Consider the following 21,437-nt stretch of genomic DNA (forward strand, 5'->3'; position numbering starts at 1 on the left):
GACAGGGAGGCCTGGCGTGCTACAGTCCATGGGGTCACAAAGAGTCAGACACGACTGAACAACTGAACTGAACTGATTTTATTTAAGGATATGAGATTAGAAATGTGAATATATAAATTCACTCTCTCTCTTTTTTTAGTTGGAGTATAGTTGACTTACAGTGTTGTGGCTGTACAGCAAGTCGAGTCAGTCACACGGGTGGATAGCTGCCTTCTCCCTGCGTTCTTTTCCGTTATGGTTTATGACCAGCATCTGCTTTGTAGTTCTCATACTGCTAGTGCCCAGCAGGCGGGAACGCGTCTGATAGAGCTGTTATGACCTCTCTCTCTTGCAGGTTGAAGTCGATCCTGTTACTACATTCCCTCTGAAGGGCCTGACACCCCTCACCGAATACACTGTTGCCATTTTCTCCATCTATGACGAGGGGCAGTCAGAACCTCTGACTGGAATTTTTACCACAGGTCAGTCTTACTATGGTTCGAAAAGTGTCCAGGAGTAACTGGGTGGAAACCAGAAGCTGGAGAGCTTCTTCAAGGGTGATTTTGAAGAGACTGCGCTTTAGATAATTTATTCATGGGCTGCATCAGATCTTGGTTGCAGCATGCGGGGTCTTCAGTTGCGGCACACGAAGCCTCAGTTGCTTCCTGTGGGGCCTAGTTCCCCGACCAGGGATTGAACCCCGCCCCCCTGTATGCAGAGCGCAGAGTCTCACTACTCGGCCATGAGGGAAGTCCCAAGAGCTTGCATTTTAATTTTTATTTATGTTATACTATGCTGAGTAGAATGCCTACTGGTTAATTATTTTCTCTCAAAGCAAAGACTGACAGAACCATCTAAGTTCAAAGGTCTTTGCTAAATAAAAGTCTGCACCGTTTTCTCCCTAATCTCACGCTGTTTCTTTTGTTCTAGCGACATAAAATTTTCACATTTCTTCCACTGATATATGTGTATATTAATTGAACTTCCAAAATTACAGCTCTTCAATAGTTTTTGGCCTACAAAAATGACAGTTAGATGCCATTTAACCTAATGCATCAGTCTGTAGCCAATTAGGTATTTTCATGCTGCTTGACAATAGTCATACAACAATATCGCATATTTTAAATACTAAAATTAAAAAATAAAGCACGAATGCACTATTTTTCTTTTGAGTATATTCCCTGTAGTCATTCAATAAATGTAACTTTTTTTTTGCCTCTTGGTAGAAAAATTCTGTTGCTTGCTTTCCAGACATTATTAATTGCACTTGGAAACAAATTTAGTGCTGTACTGAGAAGAGAGGTAATTTGGAGAGAGATGAGAAATAAGGCAGATTGAGAAATAATGTTCACAGAGAAGAGTTCAGTGATTTTGCAAAATCTCCCAAAGGCTAACTCTAGTTGGAATTCTCATGATATCCTGTCAAAGAGTTTTCAAACCTCTGATTTCAAATAATAAAAATCAATGAGTTACAATTCACTTTGGGTGTAATTAGATGTTACGGTCTTTGTTGCGTATCCCAGCAGCCTGTAAACAGTGTAACAGTGGATGTCTGATAAATGATATTTCAATTTGATGGCAGCCATATGTACAAGATTGAAAGGATGAATGTTCTTCTCTAGGATCTAACTTATCACTAAAGAGTGATTCAGGCATGAGAGGCAAGAAAGCTAGAAGTGACATTTCTCAGGCTTCTAAGGCATCATTTTATTCATTTCTTCAAAATACTTGGAAAACAGTATCTTTGTAAAATAACAAATGTGGCACTCTTATTTTTTATAATTAATGAAAAGAGCCAAATAGAGACTCCAAGAGCTCTGGAAAGTACTAACAACCTGTAAAAGTCTGCTGTGTCCTGGCCTCCCTAACTTACACTGTGGGTGAGCGCTGGAGATAGGAGCACAAGCCCGCTCTGGACTGACTAGCGCTGCTTTCCCCGCGTCTACGAGCTTTCCTGAAAGAAGGGATTCGAAGAGCCTTCTCTGCCTGGGCCCCTGGCGGGCTGCTTGAGTTGGGTCTCTTGCCATCTCTGTTCCCTGACAGAGTCTCCCCCTTGCTTACAGAGGAAGTCCCAGCCCAGCAGTACTTGGAGATCGACGAGGTGACGCCAGACAGCTTTAGAGTGAGCTGGCACCCGCTCTCGGTGGATGAGGGGCAGCACAAGCTGATGTGGATCCCCGTCTACGGGGGCAGGACCGAGGAGGTGAGTGGCGGAGGTCGAAAAGTACCCCAGGGCGTTTTAGCTGGCTTCCCTGGGGGCTCAGCGGTGAAGAATCCGCCTGCAATGCGGGAAGCACGGGGTCGATCCCTGGGTCAGCAACATCCCCCAGAGAAGGGAATGGCAACCCACTCCAGCATTCTTTTCTGGGACTGAGGAGCCTGGTGGCTACAGTCCACGGGGTCGCAAAGAGTCGGACACGACTTGGCGACTAAATAGCAACACAGCGGTTTTATTGGGAAGCGGATGCCCAGTGCTGACGTTTGGGTTGGTTTCTGTATTAAAGTACGTTGAGAATCCCAGAAGGACTCAACGCTTTGCATGACCTGGAGTTTTGTAAATGTCAAATCATATGATTTTTCCAAGATCAAAATGCATTTTTGTTAGGGCTTTAGTTATAAGTGTTGTATATTTCCAGTATCTTTGATTTTCATAAATGACACTTGATGAAACTTCTAAAATGCTGCTTTTGCAATATTAATCGTTCCTTTGCTGAGAGGATTGAGGGGAAAAAAGGCTCTGGTTTGACTTTAAAATTGAACTCAGTGGCCCTGGAGTTCCTTATGCTTAGTTATTTTTTGCTTACACTTGGGATAGCATCTTTGCTTTTTATTATTTTTTCTTAACTTTCTCTTCTGTTATTCAAGTAAACCCGGTTGCTAAGGACCAAATACGTTTCAGGTCGTCCTAAAAGAAGACCAAGACTCGTATGTTATTGAGGGCCTGGAGCCTGGCACTGAGTATGAAGTTTCTCTGCTGGCTGTGCTGGACGACGGGAGTGAGAGTGAGGTGGTGACTGCTGTTGGGACCACACGTAAGTCTTAGTTGGGCCATGGTGGACTTCACCAGCTTCCACCATTTATTCTGACAGCCTTTTCACCCTCCTGGGTTCCCTGCCGGTCAGCCTTACTCCTGGCTTCAGAAACTTTGTCCCTAGAACCCTTCACACACCTTCACCTTTAATGAAATCAGTGTGCAGAGAACCTTAGACTCGGTCTGCCATCATCTAAAGGCAGGAACCATATCTGCACCGTTCACCGTTACATCCCCAATACTTAACACAATTCATGGCATATTTTAACTCTGCAGTGGATATTTGCTGAATGGAGGAATGGGTGACTGGATGAAAGAATAAATGGATGGATGGATGGATGGATGGATGGATGGATGGATGAAATAATTTATAACTGAATAAATGAGCAAATCAGATAAATGTAGGAAAAAGTGTCCAGGAGTTTCTGGAAAATCCCATGTTGATCTTGGTTCCAAGAATCTTGCACAAAATTTGCTTGCTGATTCATTCATCCCTTCATTTTTTAAATATGAGGTATTAACCACACATTAAATTGTCTTTGATTGGGTTCCCTGGAACCAGATTCTGAAATAGAAAATTGCATCCAGAAGGTTTGTTGAAGAGTGTAGTTGGGAGATACATCTGTAAGGAAACAAGGATGAAAGGATAGGGAATAGGGAAAAGCTAAAACTGAGCCCTCAGTGAATTCTGTTAGGAATTCTGGACCTGGCGTGGCCCTTCTGAGTGGTCCCAAATTGAGTCAAAGGGCTGGGTCTTTGTACCCCATTGGAGCTAGGCCATCCCCTGATAGAGTCGGCAGTCTCAGCCAAGGCAAGTCTCAGAGGTCTGAGCCAGTATTCTAGAAGCTGCTGGATGAGCAAGTTGACCTCAAAGAGGGAATCTGAGCAAACAGCCCTTCTATCCTCTGATTGCCCGGTGTGGATACAGAAATAGCAGATGCGCTTCTTACTGTCTGCCTTGCTGGTCCTGCTTGGCAGCTCCTTCACAGCTGTTCAATTTCCTTTAATCATCATGATTATGCCCCATTTCAAAGTGAATTTCTCACTTTTATAGATGTGATTCAATATGGTGGCAGGTATCTGTGATTAGAAACTAACTTCTTCAGGTTTCAGCGCCCTTGTCTGCCTTTTCTTTGAAAACTCTAAGATGCTATAGACAAATGTATAGAGTTATCATCATTAGAGAATTTTAAAGTCATGAATACTTTTTTAGTTGACAGTTTTTGGACAGAACCACCTACGACCGAAGAAGCACCTACCAGACCTGTGACATCAGGTAAGAGCAAACAGAAGCCCGAGTGCCCGGAAGAAGAAGAGTTTGTTTTCCGCAGAAGTTATCCCAGTTTTATCTGATTTATATCATTGTTAGGAAGGGGCATGCAGGTTCAAATTCCACTCCCCTTGGAACTCTCCGCCTCTTCTTGTCCCTGAGTGCCTACTCATCGTTGTCCCCGTGACGCTCCCTGTTTCCGGTCTTCGTTTGGGTTTCCACCTGATCGCTTGGAGGCTGTTGGCGTGAGCAGCCCCAGCCGTCTCTCTCTGCGTCTGAGCTCAGTGACTCCTCCATCTGCTGTCTGTTGGATTGTTCCTGTCCCGTGTCTGTGCGTTTCCGAGGCTGTGTACCGGTCTTACATCGGTTGTTTCCTCTCTCAACCTGACTTCCCCTCCGTCACCATACAGCACCCAACCAGCTGTCAGAGTCGGCTAGATACACACACGCCTGATGAGATTCATTTCCTGGCTTAAACCCTTCAGTGGGCCTCCATCACCGTCCGCGCATTCGTCTGTTCACTGACTCACTCTCTCCTCAGTGCACCTTTCTGCCGAGCCCTTCCTTGTGCTCGCCGTCTCCCGCATAGCCCCCGAATGCTTCCTGGTTAGAGCCTGTCTCTCTTCCTGCCTTCAGCCGTGGCAGCGCTTTTCATGCTTCCCCGTATCCTCCTGCCGTCTGGCGCGCCTCGTCCTGCAGGGGAGGCGCTGCGCTCTGGACCCACCCCCGGTCCCCTCCCGCAGCTTTGCCTAGGAAGGTCCTCGGTCTGCCTCCTCTGTGACACGTCACGATTTCTGTCGCGCGTTATGCACTTGTGTCTTAAAGGCCTGACACCGTCTAACTTACAGGAAAAGTTCAGTGAGTGTTTGCTGAATGGCAGTAAATGAATGGAGAGAGGAGTCAGCGGAGGTGGAGAGATTGGGGGAGAGTTAGTGCGAGAGGGAGAGGAGGAGATGGGACAAAGGAGAGCCGTCGCTGTGGGAGCCAGAGGAGACGGTCAGAGAGCGCAGGTGGAGGCCGAGACCCCGGAGGAAGGGTGGCGCCCCCGCGGGCTGAGCGCAGGTGGAGGCCGAGACCCCGGAGGAAGGGTGGCGCCCCCGCGGGCTGCGTGGATCGAGGCTGCCACGGCGGGAGGCGTGTGCTTGGAGTGAAGGTTGTGAACAGGCGAAACGGCCGGGGCGCGTTCCTGGGGCTCCAGCGTTGAAGACTGTCTCCCAGGGCAGGCTGTGGGTTTGAGTCCTGGTCAGAGAACTAAGGCCCACATGCTGCGGCCAACATTGTTTAAGAAATCTAGCAATAAAAAGAGAAACAGGTGAGCAGGCGACGGGCTGTGTGTGTCCGATGCTGCCTTGCACAGCGAGCTCGGCCACGTGGGCCCCTTGCCCTGCTTCTCCCGCGCAGACTGACGCAAGTTCTCACTGTCGTGCCCGCTTGGGGCTCCGCTTCTCCTTCCAGAGCTGAGAGCTGCCCCCCGCTTCCCTTTACCGGTGTACACAAAGCGTGGGGGTTGACGGTCCACGGACTCACCTTGAAAGCATCTTTTAAACCCATTTTTATTTGCTGTTTATCGGTGTCCTAGCTCCGGGTTAACCACGGAAGCTGAGCAGTGCTTGTTTCGCCTGGGTCTGCATAACAGAGATTTATTGAATGATGCTTGTTGCCCTGTCCACAGATCACCTCTGTAGCTCATTTTGGAATACGATGGATGAAAAGTTCTTTAAATGCCTGGTTGTGTCTATTCCAGTTTTCCGCACCGGAATCAGGAACCTGGTGGTGGATGATGAGACCGCTTCTAGCCTGCGGGTAGCATGGGACATTTCAGACAGCAGTGTGCAGCAGTTCAGGGTGACCTACCTGACTGCTCCAGGGGACCCAGCGGAAGAAGTGCTGGGAACGGTGCGTATCAGCACAGCTGCGAGCCACTCTGTGTCTCCTGACTGGCCAGGCCAGCGTGCTGGGAGTGCAAGCTTCACGCTCATTCCTTCATCTCTCTGGAAACTAATGTTTTTGTTTGACCCAAACTTGATGACTTTTCTGTCTCTAAAACTGGCTCCATCTTTGTAACCTGCTCTAGATAGATAAAGCATCTAAACCTTCTTTACCTCTTTGCTTCTGTTGCCTTGACAACTTGTTAGAGCACAAAAATTGGGTCATAAATATACATTTATACCCTTGTCTCTGTGCATGTGTGTGTGTATTTGTGTGTGTATACTTTTGATATATAAACTTTTAATATATAAACATATATATATGCACATAAGTAACTTTTGATGGTGGGAATCTGATTAAAAGGTTCAGCAAAACATAACTCAAAGCTCTTCTCTGTGTAGTTGTAGTGTTCCTAATAAAATGCCCTCCATTAACAGTTAGTTGTATTTTTCCCTGACATTAACCCTGAGCAGATTTATAGTCATTTCTAATGTATTCTTAATCAGAGTGTCTTCCTGAGGGATTTAGATTTTTGTGTGTTTCCTTTGTTTCATCTCTATTTTTTTTTCTCTGTTGAAAACCTGGGTTCCCTCTTTTTAAGTTAAGAAATGAAGTGTTTTCATTTTTAAAATTAAAAAAATTATAATTTTTAAAGGTTACTTTCCATTTAGTTAGTACAAAATATTGGCTACATTCTTTGTGTTGTAAACTATATCCTTGGGCCTGTCTTAAAACCATGAGTAACATTATTATCCTTTCTTTCTCTTCCTCACTTATAAAGCCTTTGATGGTAAATTACTGTATTTTTATGGTACATAAACAATTGTTTGAGCTCCAGATTCTTTCAGGAAAGTACTTAATTTCAGGCTGATGGATGAATCGCCATAATACACAGTGATAACACAGTGGGCAATAACCACGTCCACTGTGAATGACCAGAAGGTCCATGGAATTGGTCTGGGAGCAGTTTTGGAAAGTTAATGGACACTTGAATAAAGCAGGTTGAGTTATAAATTCACTCAGATTATAGATTTCAAATGCTCCGTGATTGGAACATACCAAAAAGTTAGAATTGTGCATAACCATGACGACTGAAGATACAATTTGGATGCTTCGTTTTTTCCTGTTATTGTCCTCATATTTTAATCTTGTTCCTAAAATGAAACCCATGAAAACTCCCCGAGTGAGAGCTTTGTTTTTTGGCTTTTGTTTCTACTCTTTCCAAGAAACACATTAAGCTTCTTGCTAAATATTCCCATTAATTTGGAATGAGTTACAGTTTAATCTTGTGCATGCACTTGTAAGCCATACAAGGTAAAATAATAATAATATTTACTTTGGATTGTCTCTAGATAGTTTTCCCTTTGCTAGTTTCTTTCATTTCACACTGTTTATTTTGAAACACTTGGACACCTAGATGAAGGAAAAAAAGATCAAAAGTCTTCAACACATATGTGCCCCAGTTAAACAAACGTGTAATAAGAATGAAAAATATTGATAAAATTTCATGGTAGTTTTTTACTGTGCAGAAGTATGTTTGCTATGCAAAAGAAAGTATTTTAGAATTTTTTAACTATTAAGACCCTTTGGTGAATTCCAATGAAATTGGATTTGTGCACTCTTAATTTACAGACATATTTTCTGGGAGTCTATTGGGGAGTAATGGAGAATTTATATCTGTGTTTTACGAATCATTACTGCCATATAAACGTAATATATTATTGGAGACAGAAAGTGTGTGCATTTAGACTAGAAAACAAAGGCATGTCAGGCACTTGAACTATATTATTAATCGCCCCCACACGCCAAATGAATATCTTAAATTTTTCCTCTTTTTTTGATTTTTAAAGTATGATTACTTTACAGTGTTGTGTTAGTTTTTGCTTGGCTGCAGAGTGATTCAGTCACACACACACACACACACACACACACTCTCTTTCTTTTTTGTTATGGTTTATCACCCCTGTGCTGTACAGAGGGGCCTTGTTTATCCATCCTGTATATAACAGCTTAAGTCGGCTAACTCCAGCCTCAGCTCGACACCCCTCAACTCCCGCCCCCTGTCAACCACAAGGTCTGTTCCCTGTGTCTGTGAGACTGTTCCCATTAGACTGAGACTGTTCCCGTTAGGCTGTGAGACTGTTCCCGTTAGGCTGTGAGACTGTTCCCGTTAGACTGTGAGACTGTTCACATTAGACTGTGAGACTGTTCCCTGCGTCTGTGAGACTGTTCCCCTTAGACTGTGAGACTGTTCCCGTTAGGCTGTGAGACTGGTCCCGTTAGACTGTGAGACTGTTCCCTGTGTCTGTGAGAATGTTCACATTGGACTGTGAGACTGTTCCCGTTAGACTGTGAGACTGTTCCCGTTAGACTGTGAGACTGTTCCCGTTAGGCTGTGAGACTGTTCCCGTTAGACTGTGAGACTGTTCACATTAGACTGTGAGACTGTTCCCTGCGTCTGTGAGACTGTTCCCCTTAGACTGTGAGACTGTTCCTGTTAGGCTGTGAGACTGGTCCCGTTAGACTGTGAGACTGTTCCCTGTGTCTGTGAGAATGTTCACATTGGACTGTGAGACTGTTCCCGTTAGACTGTGAGACTGTTCCCATTAGACTGTGAGACTGTTCACATTAGACTGTGAGACTGTTCCCTGTGTCTGTGAGACTGTTCCCGTTAGGCTGTGAGACTGTTCCCGTTAGACTGTGAGACTATTCACATTAGACTGTGAGACTGTTCCCGTTAGGCTGTGAGACTGTTCCCGTTAGACTGTGAGACTGTTCCCCGCGTCTGTGAGACTGTTCCCTGCGTCTGTGAGACTGTTCCCCTTAGACTGTGAGACTGTTCCCGTTAGGCTGTGAGACTGGTCCCGTTAGACTGTGAGACTGTTCCCTGTGTCTGTGAGAATGTTCACATTGGACTGTGAGACTGTTCCCGTTAGACTGTGAGACTGTTCCCGTTAGACTGTGAGACTGTTCACATTAGACTGTGAGACTGTTCCCTGTGTCTGTGAGACTGTTCCCGTTAGGCTGTGAGACTGTTCCCGTTAGGCTGTGAGACTGTTCACATTAGACTGTGAGACTGTTCCCGTTAGACTGTGAGACTGTTCCCGTTAGACTGTGAGACTGTTCCTGTTAGGCTGTGAGACTGGTCCCGTTAGACTGTGAGACTGTTCCCTGTGTCTGTGAGAATGTTCACATTGGACTGTGAGACTGTTCCCGTTAGACTGTGAGACTGTTCCCATTAGACTGTGAGACTGTTCCCTGTGTCTGTGAGAATGTTCACATTGGACTGTGAGACTGTTCCCGTTAGACTGTGAGACTGTTCCCGTTAGACTGTGAGACTGTTCACATTAGACTGTGAGACTGTTCCCTGTGTCTGTGAGACTGTTCCCGTTAGGCTGTGAGACTGTTCCCGTTAGGCTGTGAGACTGTTCACATTAGACTGTGAGACTGTTCCCGTTAGACTGTGAGACTGTTCCCGTTAGACTGTGAGACTGTTCCTGTTAGGCTGTGAGACTGGTCCCGTTAGACTGTGAGACTGTTCCCTGTGTCTGTGAGAATGTTCACATTGGACTGTGAGACTGTTCCCGTTAGACTGTGAGACTGTTCCCATTAGACTGTGAGACTGTTCCCTGTGTCTGTGAGAATGTTCACATTGGACTGTGAGACTGTTCCCGTTAGACTGTGAGACTGTTCCCGTTAGACTGTGAGACTGTTCACATTAGACTGTGAGACTGTTCCCTGTGTCTGTGAGACTGTTCCCGTTAGGTTGTGAGACTGTTCACATTAGACTGTGAGACTGTTCCTGTTAGGCTGTGAGACTGTTCCCGTTAGACTGTGAGACTGTTCACATTAGACTGTGAGACTGTTCCCTGCGTCTGTGAGACTGTTCCCCTTAGACTGTGAGACTGTTCCCGTTAGGCTGTGAGACTGGTCCCGTTAGACTGTGAGACTGTTCCCGTTAGACTGTGAGACTGTTCCCTGTGTCTGTGAGAATGTTCACATTGGACGGTGAGACTGTTCCCCGCGTCTGTGAGACTGTTCCCCGTGTCTGTGAGACTGTTCCCCTTAGACTGTGAGACTGTTCCCGTTAGGCTGTGAGACTGTTCCCGTTAGACTGTGAGACTGTTCCCTGTGTCTGTGAGAATGTTCACATTGGACTGTGAGACTGTTCCTGTTAGACTGTGAGACTGTTCCCGTTAGGCTGTGAGACTGTTCCCTGCGTCTGTGAGACTGTTCCTGTTAGACTGTGAGACTGTTCCCGTTAGACTGTGATACTGTTCCCTGTGTCTGTGAGACTGTTCCCTGTGCCTGTGAGACTGTTCTCATTAGGCTGTGAGACTGTTCCCATTGTTAGACTGTGAGACTGTTCACGTTGGACTGTAAGACTGTTCCCGTTAGACTGTGAGACTGTTCCCTGTGCCTGTGAGACTGTTCTTGTTAGGCTGTGAGACTGTTCCCGTTAGGCTGTGAGACTGTTCCCGTTGTTAGACTGTGAGACTGTTCCCGTTAGACTGTGAGACTGTTCCCTGCATCTGTGAGACTGTTCACGTTAGCTGAGTAAGTCCAGCCAAACAAACGATTAAAGTAATGAGGCTGACAGGGAAAGACAGAGGGCTTAAACTTGGTACAAATGTGGGAAAGGAAATCTGTCCAGATAAGAGAAATGCCTTTTACCATCTTTCCAAATTTTCTTTAGCTATAAAATCTTATTAAATTTATCCAAGGAAGTGACAAGATAAAGTACCGAAGTTGGAGAATAGTATAGATATATGGTAAACCAAATTCAAGCTTTAATATATATAAAACAAGAGGAATTAAATTTACTTTTCCAATTGAGGTTAAGTGAAATAGTTCTATATTTTCTAAGCATAATCAAATCTACCAAATATTCCCAATAAAAAGCTTTTAAACCCTTAGAAAGTAAAACTCCCTGTCAAATATTTCATAAAGACTGACTGTCAGCTCTGCTCGGAAGTGCAGCTGTGGCAATGACCTTGCCCTGAGTTTTGTTGGCAGCGGAGGGAGCTCTCACGTGTCTTTATTTGTGAAAGGCTGACCAGGATTCCAGCCTTTTCTGGACCCCACACGAAAAACCTAAAACTGTGTACTGAATTTTAAGTCGCAGGAAATATTCTAGAGCAGGGGTAGTCAGAATGTAGGTCAGTCTCCTACAAGATAAGCTTGATATTGACATTAAGCTTTTAGAAACTTTTATAACAATTTGACATTGCTGGAATATTCAAGAATATGATCATATATTTTAGCAATTTTGTCTTATAAGAATACTGATCTTCAGGGATTGGGATTAAAACAACAGCCCCAACCCCACCTAATCCTTCACCATAGAAAGCATGAGAATCACTTTATAGAAACAGAACTTTCTAAGACAGCAGCAAAATGAGACACGGGGAATCCTCTGTCTACTGTGGGAACCGCTTGCTGGATGAGATCCAGTTCTGAAGAGCTTTGAGCAATAATGGAGGTAGACATGGAGTAGCGTATTTGAAAAATTAAAAACGTGACGTTTACTGGTTAGATTTGCGTCTCATTTAACCATGAGTATCACTTATAGAATTGTCTCATAAACAAAACCATCATCTGCTGTGACCTGTAGCATGTTTTTAATGGGTGCCCATCTCTTTAAAACAGTTTTGCTGGAGTATAGCTGATTTACAGTGTTGTGTTAGTTTCAGCATACAGCAAAGGGACTTGGTCTCACATGTGCCTCTGTTCACTCCTGTTCAGATTCTTCCCCGCATGGTTATCACAGACTGCTGAGTGAAGTTCCGTGTGTTGTACTGTACCCACTTGTGGGTCGTCTGTTTTATATATAGCAGTGTGTGTGTGTGAAGCTCAGGTTCCTAATTTGTCCTCCCCTCCACGTTTCCCTTTTGGTAACTATGTTTGTTTTCAAAATCTGTGAGCCGTTTTGGTTTGTAAATAAGGTCATATATATCTTTTTTTAAAATTAGATTCCACATATGAGTGATATCATATGATATTTGTCTTTCTCTGACTTACTTCACTCAGTATGATGGATAATCTCTAGGTCCATGCATATTGTTACAAACGGTGCTGTTCTCACGGCTGAGTAACGTCCCTTCGCATATGCGCACCACGTCCTCGTTGTCCATTCCTCTGCCAGTGGGCATTTAAGCTGCTTCCGCGTCCTGGCTGTTGTGAATGGTGCTGCAGTGAGCACTGGGGTACACGTGTCTTTTCAAGTTGTGGTTTTCTCCGGGTGTATGCTCAGGGGTAGGATTGCTGGATCATATGGTAGTTTAGTTTGTTAAGGAAACTCCAGACTGTTCTCCATAGGGGCTGCACAAACTTACATCCCATCAACAGTGCAGAAGCATTCCCTTTGCTCTGCACCCTCTCCAGCATTTACTGTTTATAGGTTTATGATGATGTCCATTCTGACCGGCAGTGTGAGGTGATACCTAACTGTCGTTTTGCTTTGCATTTCTCTAATAATTAGGAATGTCGAGCATCTTTCTATGTGCTTCTTGGCCATCCATGTGTCATTTTTGGAGAAATGTCTGTTTAGATCTTCTGAGTGGGTGCTCATCTTTACCTCACTTTGTGCAAACAAGCAGAGGTCCAGTAGAAGGAACTTTGCATACCCAAGAGAAGGCTTATGCTTTATTCCTGGGAGTGACTCTCATGAGGATAAAGAGGTTTTCATAGTACAGTCAGCTGGAACAGAGGGCAGTGGTTAAAAAGGGCTCAGACCAGATATTCAGGGTTTCGATACGGCCTTTTCGTGTGTGGGTGTTCAGTTGCTCAGTCGTGTGCAACTCTCTGCAGCGCTGTGGACTGTGGCCTGCCAGGCTCCTCTGCCATGGGATGCTCCAGGCAAGAAGACTGGAGTGGGCTGCCCTTCCCTGCTCCAGGGGCCTTCCTGACCCAGGGATGGAGCTTGCAGCTCCTGCACTGCAGGCGGATTCTTTACCACTGAGCCACCGGGAAGCCCATGGCTTTTTTTCACCCAAAAGCTATATGCGTCTCAGTCTCCTCATCTATAAGATGAAAGTAATGAGACTTCTTTCCTCAGAATGCTGTGGTGAGGAGTGAGTTACTGCATTCGGATACTTGGAGCAGTACTTGGCAGATAACAGCTAGCTAAATGAGCACTATTGTTATAAACCCCAGAAACTGCTGCCTGGCAGTTAAACGAGCCCTGCAGGACAGCCCCACCGCTTCCAGTGCCCTACAGGCTAAATCTGATTGGTCCCCCGTCCATGTGCTTCTCAGTTTGAGAGGTGACCTTATATAAGGAACATCAGCCTGGGTGGTTAGATAGGCACACAGCTTGGAATCAAAGCCCAGGCTCTGGGCTCCATAGGGTTATATCGAGAAGAAATGCCCTAAAGGAAGCTGCATGGATGGATAAGACCAGACAGGACAACCGCGGTTCTTTTTTAACGTCTTCTTAATGCAGGGTTATCCAACTCCTTCTAGAATAAAGCGGAGCTCCTTGTATAAAATCTCCCTCCTAGGACTGCATCGGTACCATCCTGGACATTCAATGTCATTCCATATGAGGAGCAAAATCATATTGCTTTAGTATAAATCACCTAATGCCGACTTCCTCTTTTTATATTAACCCCCTATCCCGTCTGCTTTTAGAGCTTAGCAATATCTTAGTAACAGCTGCTTGTGAGTTCAACTCAAGGCTTTCTAGGGCTTATTCCATGATTTATAGGTTCCTTCCCTCATCCAGAAGTAGACAGCACGCCCTTTGCCTGCTGGCATTTTACCCAGCTCTTGAATCCAAAACCATCTCCAGCTGTCCCAGTCTTGTGACTCCCTTAAACTCGTTTGGGTCAGTTCTTACATCCTAGCATTTTTTTCCAGCCATGATGAAGTCTTTCAAATGGCCCAGAAATGTGCCAGCATCTAACTGCTGAGGCCTGGGGAGAAAGTTTTGTGGCCTTAGTATTAAGAACATGTGTCTTTTCTGGTCCATATATCCTTTTAGGGATGGCAGGATTGGCCACATGGAACATTGCACTGATGTGTGGGTGGTGTCCACTCCACCGCTGGATTTTAGTTTTTGCAGACTTTAGAGTCAGAGGAATGGTGATCTCAGATTGAGGAAGACATCTCCTTTCAGAAGTAAAAAAAAAAAAAAACTGCAACCTTTTTTAGTGTCACTGGTAAATATCTTTCGACTCGGAAATCTGGGATTTAACGTGTGGTTGTGGTGTTCTTGGCTAGCATCCACCCTGAAATATTGGGGTTAGATGATCTCTGAACAGGGAGGAGTGGAAGGCTGACTTTTCAAGAGGCTATTTAAGTAGAAGCAAATATGCTGTGCAGGCTGTGTTATAGAATGAACACTCCTAAGCCATAAACACCTGCTTTCCAAAGAGATGATCGTTTTCTCTCCTGGCTGCTTTACAAATGCTGAAAAGATGTTGAGAGAAGGCTGTTCCTGAGCGCTCAAGAGCTTCATATTTAAGCCTTCTGCTTTAGTGATTAGAAGCTGAGGGCTGCTCTGAGGGGAGCTGCAGAGAGAAATGCTTTCGCCTCAAGCACATCTCCCTGCTTCTGATTATTTCAAAGTGCCCTAAGTCCTCCTCTTTAGTAGACCAGCCGGGATGCAAGTCTGACCAAGACCATGGTCCTTTGCTTTTCTCTTCAGATTATGGTGCCTGGAAGCCAGAACACTCTGCTTCTGAAGAATCTGCTCCCTGAGACCGAGTACAAGGTCACGGTGACGCCCATCTATGATGACGGAGAAGGGGTCAGTGTCTCTGCCCCTGGAAAAACCTGTGAGTGAACCCCCCTGGGGCTGCGCGCTGTCCTCTCTGACACCCCCGGCAGCTGCAGGGTAGGGGAGGAGAGGGTCTGGAAGTGTCAGCCGCTCAGCTGTGCCTACTCCTTGCCACCCCACGGACTGTGGCCCGCCAGGCTCCTCTGTCCGTGGAATTCTCCAGGCGAGAATCCTGGAGTGGGTAGCCTTTCCCTTCTCCAGGGGATCTTCCCGACCCAGGGACTTCAGCTGGGTCCCCTGCATTGCGGGTGGATTCGTTACCATCTGAGCTACCAGGGAAGCTCCCAAATGCTATCAGTTCAGTTCAGTTCAGTCGCTCAGTCATGTCCAACTCTCTGCGACCCCATGATGTGCAGCACGCCAGGCCTCCCTGTCCATCACCAACTCCCGGAGTTCACTCAGACTCACGTCCATTGAGTCAGTGATGCCATCCAGCCATCTCATCCTCGGTCATCCCCTTCTCCTCCTGCCCCCAATCCCCCCAGCATCAGAGTCTATTCCAATGAGTCAACCCTTCGCATGAGGTGGCCAAAGTACTGGAGTTTCAGCTTTAGCATCATTCCTTCCAAAGAAATCCCAGGGTTGATCTCCTTCAGAATGGACTGGTTGGATCTCCTTGCAGTCCAAGGGACTCTCAAGAGTCTTCTCCAACACCACAGTTCAAATCATCAATTCTTCGGTGCTCGGCCTTCTTCACAGTCCAACTCTCACATCCATACATGACCACAGGAAAAACCATAGATGACCTTATTTAAAAAGCAGGAGTAGAGACACAGACCTCGAGAGAACAAACGCATGGATAGCAGGGCGAGAAGGCAGCGGTGGGATGAGCAGGAGGCTGGGAGTGCCGTGTGCACGCGGCCGTGTATACCACAGGTGACGCCTGCTGCAGAGCTCGGGGCCTCTGCCCAGGCTCCGCAGCGGCCTCAGTCGGGAGGAAGTCCAAAGAAGCGGGATGTGTGTGGACTGCGTACACACGGCCGGTCCACTTTGCGGTACAGCAGACTGACACAGCAGTGTAAAGCAACTCTCCTCCACTAAAAGAGAAGAGAAAAGGGGATTTGGAGAGGGAAAATCCGCTCGGATTCTGTCTTCACACATTCAAGCTGTGTGACTTCGGGCAAATCGCTGCACTGCTCTGGGGTTCCGTTCCCTCGCCTCTGAAACCGAAGACTTGAAACACGGCTGCATCTCCCTCCTGCAGCGTCTGATCACCCCCAGCTGCGAGGCTCTCGGAGGCCCCTCCGCTAACCGCCCACCCGGCAGGCCGCACCCGCTCCCCCGCGCACGCCCGCGTCTTCCTGCCCGCGATCCCAGAGGCTCCGCCCTCCTCACAGCGGCGGCGAGGCTTTTGAAAATCCAGACGGTCTCATGTCTCCCCTCTGTTCCAAGCCGCCTGATGGCTGCCCGGGGTACTCAGCATCAACTCCGAGGTCCGTGCAGGGGCCCTTCAGGCCGAGGTGACCTGGACCCTCCTGAGCTCGCCGCCAGCCAGCCCGCCTTCCCTGTCCTCCCTGGCTTTCTAAAGCTTGGCTCGGCCCTGAAATCGACGCGAGCCGCTGCTGCCAGGCTGAACATCCTTGCCCGGAGGTTTGCTTTTCTGGCTTCTTGTCACTGGGGCCTCAGCTCAACGCCCCCGCTCAGGCTTCTCTCACCACCCAGGCAGAGTCCTCCCCACCTTCTCCCGTGGTAGCCTGCGTTTCCGTTTGTCCCGTTTTGGTTTTGGTCCTGTCTCAGCACAGACTGGGGTGTAAATTAGGCTTAAGGATGTCCATTTTGTCATAATGTAAATGGAAAATAACCTTTAGAAAATGTATACAATTTGTTTAAATGTTTGATTCACATAATTTATAAAAGGGTTTCATGATGAACACACATATACACTCAAATAAAAACTTTTAAAGGCTATTACTATGGAAATACCATCTATACAATAAAGTTATTTCAAAGGGTGTTCTTTGAAATAATTTTGAGTGGTCCACTTATTTTAAGTGCTGGTTAACACAAATTCTGTCAGCAACAAAGTAATAATGCTAATATCCATCAACATGCATGACAGTTTATAAAGACCCTTCACGCAAATAGCTCTCCTGTTTTGATAAAAAACTGATGAATGATGATTGAAATTTCACAGAATATAGGCAATATGAAGGTGTGAAAGTGTTAGTCACTAGTCATGTCTCACTGTTTCTGATCTGTGGATTGTAGCCTGCCAGGCTCTTCTGTCCATGGGATTCTCCAGGCAAGAATACTGGAGTGGGTTGCCATTACCCACTCCAGGGGAATCTTCCCAACCCAGGGATTGGACCTGGGTCTCCTGTATTGCAGGCAGACTCTCTACTGTCTGAACCACCAGGTACGGTTCAGAACCCCTAATATGAAGATGAAAGCAAAATAGTCTTCCCTCTAAGAATCGCTGTCACTCCTGTTGATCTAATCACCCTGATATGATAGTGCAACAGAGGGCGTGTGACAGAAATGTTTTCATGAACGCTACTCACTTCAGGATTGCTTTAAAGGAACCGAGGAAAGTGGAGCCCAAATTTCACCGAGTGAACCGCTGATCTTCAGATAAGTGTTTTACCGCGAGAGCAATTATTTTCTGTTATTTAATATCTAACATCAGCATGGATTCTCTAAGTTTCCTTGCTGTTTGCGTCAGTGCATTTTCCCTTGCAAGTATCTTTAAGCTGCGGGAAGAATCATGGGACTCTGTTAACCAAAAGGTAGGCTGTAAGATGGAAACCACGTTAAACCACTTTCTTCATTTTCCTTCCTGCCCAGTGCCACCCTCTGGTCCCCAAAACTTACGGGTTTCGGAAGAATGGTATAACAGACTGCGCATTACGTGGGACCCCCCGTCTTCCCCAGTGAAAGGGTATAGGATTGTCTACAAACCTGTCAGTGGTAAGTCACGCTTTTTAAAAATGTAATCTTTAAAGACAGGTTATTTTTGTTTTTACTTGCCATCACTGGCTTTAAGAAATGGGCAGAGTCTCTTCCCTTTTATTAAAAAAAAGAAAAATGTGTTGAAGTTACCACCTCACCCAAGACACAGCTGGCATGTTAATAAGCAGAATATCTACTTGGCCTACAGTTGACCTTTGCCCACCCCAGACAAGGAGCCAGGCAAGGCAGCCTTTGACTCCGTAGCGCTGAGAGGCTTCTGTGGCTTGATGGGTATGTGAGCTCTAAACCTTTAGACTCTCCAATTTCTGATTCTTCCTCTATCTGTTACTTCTTGGACTAGTTAGAAAAAGTTACCAGCTTCTCAGGGTCCTCGTCCTGGAGACTGTGTTAAGGCATTTGTCTTTGAGTCGTTCAGTAGTGTCCGACTCTTCGCGACCCATGCGCCGCGGCACGCCAGGCTTCCCTGTCCTTTGCTATCTCCTGGCGCTTGCTCAGACTCTTGTCCATTGAGCTGGTGATGCCATCCCACCATCTCTTCCTCTGTTACCCCTTCTCCTGCCCTCAGTTCAAAAGCATCCGTTTTTTGGTGCTCAGCCTTCTTTATGGCCCAGCTCTCTCATCAGTACATGACTACTGGAAAAACCACAACTTTGACTATACGGACCTTTGTCAACAAAGTGGTATCTCTGCTTTTAAATATGGTGTGTAGGTTTGTCATAGCTTCTTAAAAATTTTTATTTATTTTAATTGGAGGATAATTACAATATTGTAGTGGTTTTTGCTGTATACTCACATGAGTCAGCCACGGGACACACATCATAGCTTTCTGAAAACTATGTCAAGGTATAAAATTCATCAGGTTGAGAAAAACTTAAAAATCATCCTTTGGGTCAATAAAAACCTTTCTGCTCTCAAAACACTATGAGTCTCAATTTGTATAGGACATAGCACAGAATATTTTTCCTGATCAATCAAAGATTCCACTGGGTTGGAGCAGAGGTGAAGATGCAAAAGCCCAAAGAAGGCAGATGGTCAAGGGCCTTGGAGGAGGAGTGTCGTCTGTGCGACCTCAAGCAGCGGAAGAGGGGCTATGGAGCCCACACTGGTGGTGTACGTGGTTGTCCTTATGTGGCGCGGGGTGGCATAGTGTCCACGACAAAACGGCCGCTAGGGCAACTTAATGCCTTCTGGGGACAAAGCTGGTGTCTGACGTGGGGTAGCCCAAAATGACTCCTGTTTTTGCACGTGCCCCAAAGCCCGTGCCGTCCTGGTGGCTCCACTGTGAAGGCCTCACAATATGGTGGACGGTGAGGTGACCCAGTTTCTTTGGGTAGTTCTAGGGAAAGAACTATATTTAAGAAAAGGACGAGATGCCGTGAAAGCTCTAGCCTGGGAGTCAGGTAGGTGGGAAGTCTTGCAGCGGGACGGGGCTAGATTTAAGCCCCTCTGTGTGTGTCTCCTGGGCAAGCTGGAGCACAGTGGAGGAAGCACAGTTAGTTCAGAAGTGTCTCTTTCCCTACTCTCTGGTAGCTGAAATACACTCTTCCTCCTTTAGTTGCTGGCCCAACCCTGGAGACGTTCGTGGGAGCGAACATCAACACCATCCTCATCACAAACCTGCTCAGCGGAATGGACTACAACGTGAAGATATTCGCGTCCCAGGCCTCGGGCTTCAGCGACGCTCTGACCGGCGTGGTGAAAACATGTAAGGCTGGCCGCTGCCCCGTGTGGCGCTCTGTTTGGCTTCTCCTCTGTAACTTAAGCCCTGCGGCAGCTCAGCGGTCGCTGTCTCTTCCCTCCAGTGCTGCCCTTTCTGGACGGTGCCTCATGGAAAGCGAGGTGTGCTCCCTACTCAGGGCTGTGGTTCAGAGTCCTAGCTGGCCGGCAGAATGTCAGGAGCTGGCGTTTAAACATACTCAATGGTGGAGGATGGGATTTCCTTCTGGAAAGTCTTTGTTGGTATTTTTCAAATTAGGTGAAATTTTCCATCCAGCCCATATAACCTGATGCGGTCAAACCCAGTCCAAGCTGAGCCAGGGGAAACTTGCCTTTTGTCAAAGCCTTTGCCCCTCTCCACCCTCTCACTCCATCCGTTAGATACTTGCGCCACTCAAAAGACTTCCTTCTCTGTCTTTTAAGGGTTTGCATGCTGTCTGCACACCATCTGGGACTTCTCCTTGGCACACATCACTCACAGACCCCCGTGGCATAATACAGTGTTTTCCAGACTCCGGCACGTATGGGCCATATTCCCGCTGTTTCTTATGCTTCCACACCATCTGTTTAATGTATTTCTTTAAATCAACTTACAGTTTCTTTTTGTTTTTACTTAAATGCTTTCAAAACCCACAAAACTCTCAACAGAAAACCAGTCTTTTTGATACACGTAGCTCAACTGGTAAAGGACCCGCTTGCAATGCAGGAGACCCCGGTTCGATTCCCGGGTCGGGAAGATCCCCTGGAGGAGGGAAAGGCTGCCCACTCCAGTATTCTTGGGCTTCCCTTCTGGCTCAGCTGGGAAAGAAGCCGCCTGCAATGCAGGAGACCCCGGTTCGATTCCCGGGTCGGGAAGATCCCCTGGAGAAGGGAAAGACTACCCACTCCAGTATTCTGGCCTGGAGAATTCCATGGATCATATATTCCATGGGGTTGCAAAGAGTTGGACATGACCGAGTGACTTTCACTTTCACTTTAATACACATTAAAGGTAGTACATAAATGACCAAAATAAAAATGGTTTGGCTGTTGAATGTGGGATATCATCCCATATCCCAAGTGATATCAACAGCACGTGGCCCACACTTGAGGATGTTAGTTGTGGTATAATCAGAAGTGTAAACTGTAAATCTTCTAATTAGCTAAGGCCTTGAGCAAATTACCTCTTACCTCTCTGAGCCCACATTTTCTCAACCCTAAAATGAAGATATAATATTAATAGTAATAACTGCTGATAGACTGTTTGGGAAGAGGAAAGAGATAACATATACGAAGGGTCTACTGTATGGCAAGCACTCGACAAATAGCCGCTTTTATCACTGTGATAATCGTGCTTGGTGAATTTGGGTCATCTCTCACTCTCGTTGCTAATCAAAAAATTATTCCAACGAAAGGAATTTTGTAAGGATGTGACATATATTGGACCAAACCCCAGGCCACCTTTGTCTGGCCACCCGTGTTGTATATAGGGCCTCGGTTCAGTTCAGCCGCTCAGTCATGTCCAACTCTTTGTGACCCCGTGGACTGTGGCACGCCAGGCCTCCCTGTCCATCACCAACTCCCCGAGTTAACCCAAGCTCACGTCCACTGAGTCTGTGATGCCATCCAACCATCTCATCCTCTGTCATCCCCTTCTCTGCCCTTTCATTAGAGGAAACTTCCTGAATTCTTTTTTATGGAAATCTTTAAAATTAGAAAGCTAGATATGGGATCCATTTAATCTCAGAAGAAATAGTGTCTCTCTTCAACAGGGCTTGGAAGCCTTTGGCCTACAGTTCTGATCTTGGACTTGGCAACTGAAATGATAGTGTTGTAGGTAC

General features: G+C 46.3%; 1 protein-coding gene across 8 annotated transcripts in view; it reads left to right on the forward strand.

The window, feature by feature from the left end:
• Positions 1 to 21,437, forward strand: part of COL14A1 (collagen type XIV alpha 1 chain) — a 225,195-nt gene that overhangs the window by 85,802 nt on the left and 117,956 nt on the right. For all 8 annotated transcript variants that reach the window (XR_011259104.1, XR_011259103.1, XM_069600762.1 and 5 more), the window contains exons 15-22: positions 335 to 461; positions 2,043 to 2,182; positions 2,879 to 3,011; positions 4,224 to 4,286; positions 6,025 to 6,176; positions 14,860 to 14,989; positions 17,776 to 17,898; positions 19,457 to 19,606. Coding sequence is in view for 6 of the 8 variants with exons in the window: in XM_069600762.1 (XP_069456863.1) it covers positions 335 to 461; positions 2,043 to 2,182; positions 2,879 to 3,011; positions 4,224 to 4,286; positions 6,025 to 6,176; positions 14,860 to 14,989; positions 17,776 to 17,898; positions 19,457 to 19,606 (1,018 nt within the window). In the remaining 2 variants the exon portion in view is untranslated. The remainder of the gene's footprint in view (positions 1 to 334; positions 462 to 2,042; positions 2,183 to 2,878; positions 3,012 to 4,223; positions 4,287 to 6,024; positions 6,177 to 14,859; positions 14,990 to 17,775; positions 17,899 to 19,456; positions 19,607 to 21,437) is intronic.

The sequence above is a fragment of the Ovis canadensis genome, chromosome 9, assembly GCF_042477335.2.
Source record: "Ovis canadensis isolate MfBH-ARS-UI-01 breed Bighorn chromosome 9, ARS-UI_OviCan_v2, whole genome shotgun sequence".
Taxonomy (NCBI): Eukaryota; Metazoa; Chordata; class Mammalia; order Artiodactyla; family Bovidae; genus Ovis; species Ovis canadensis.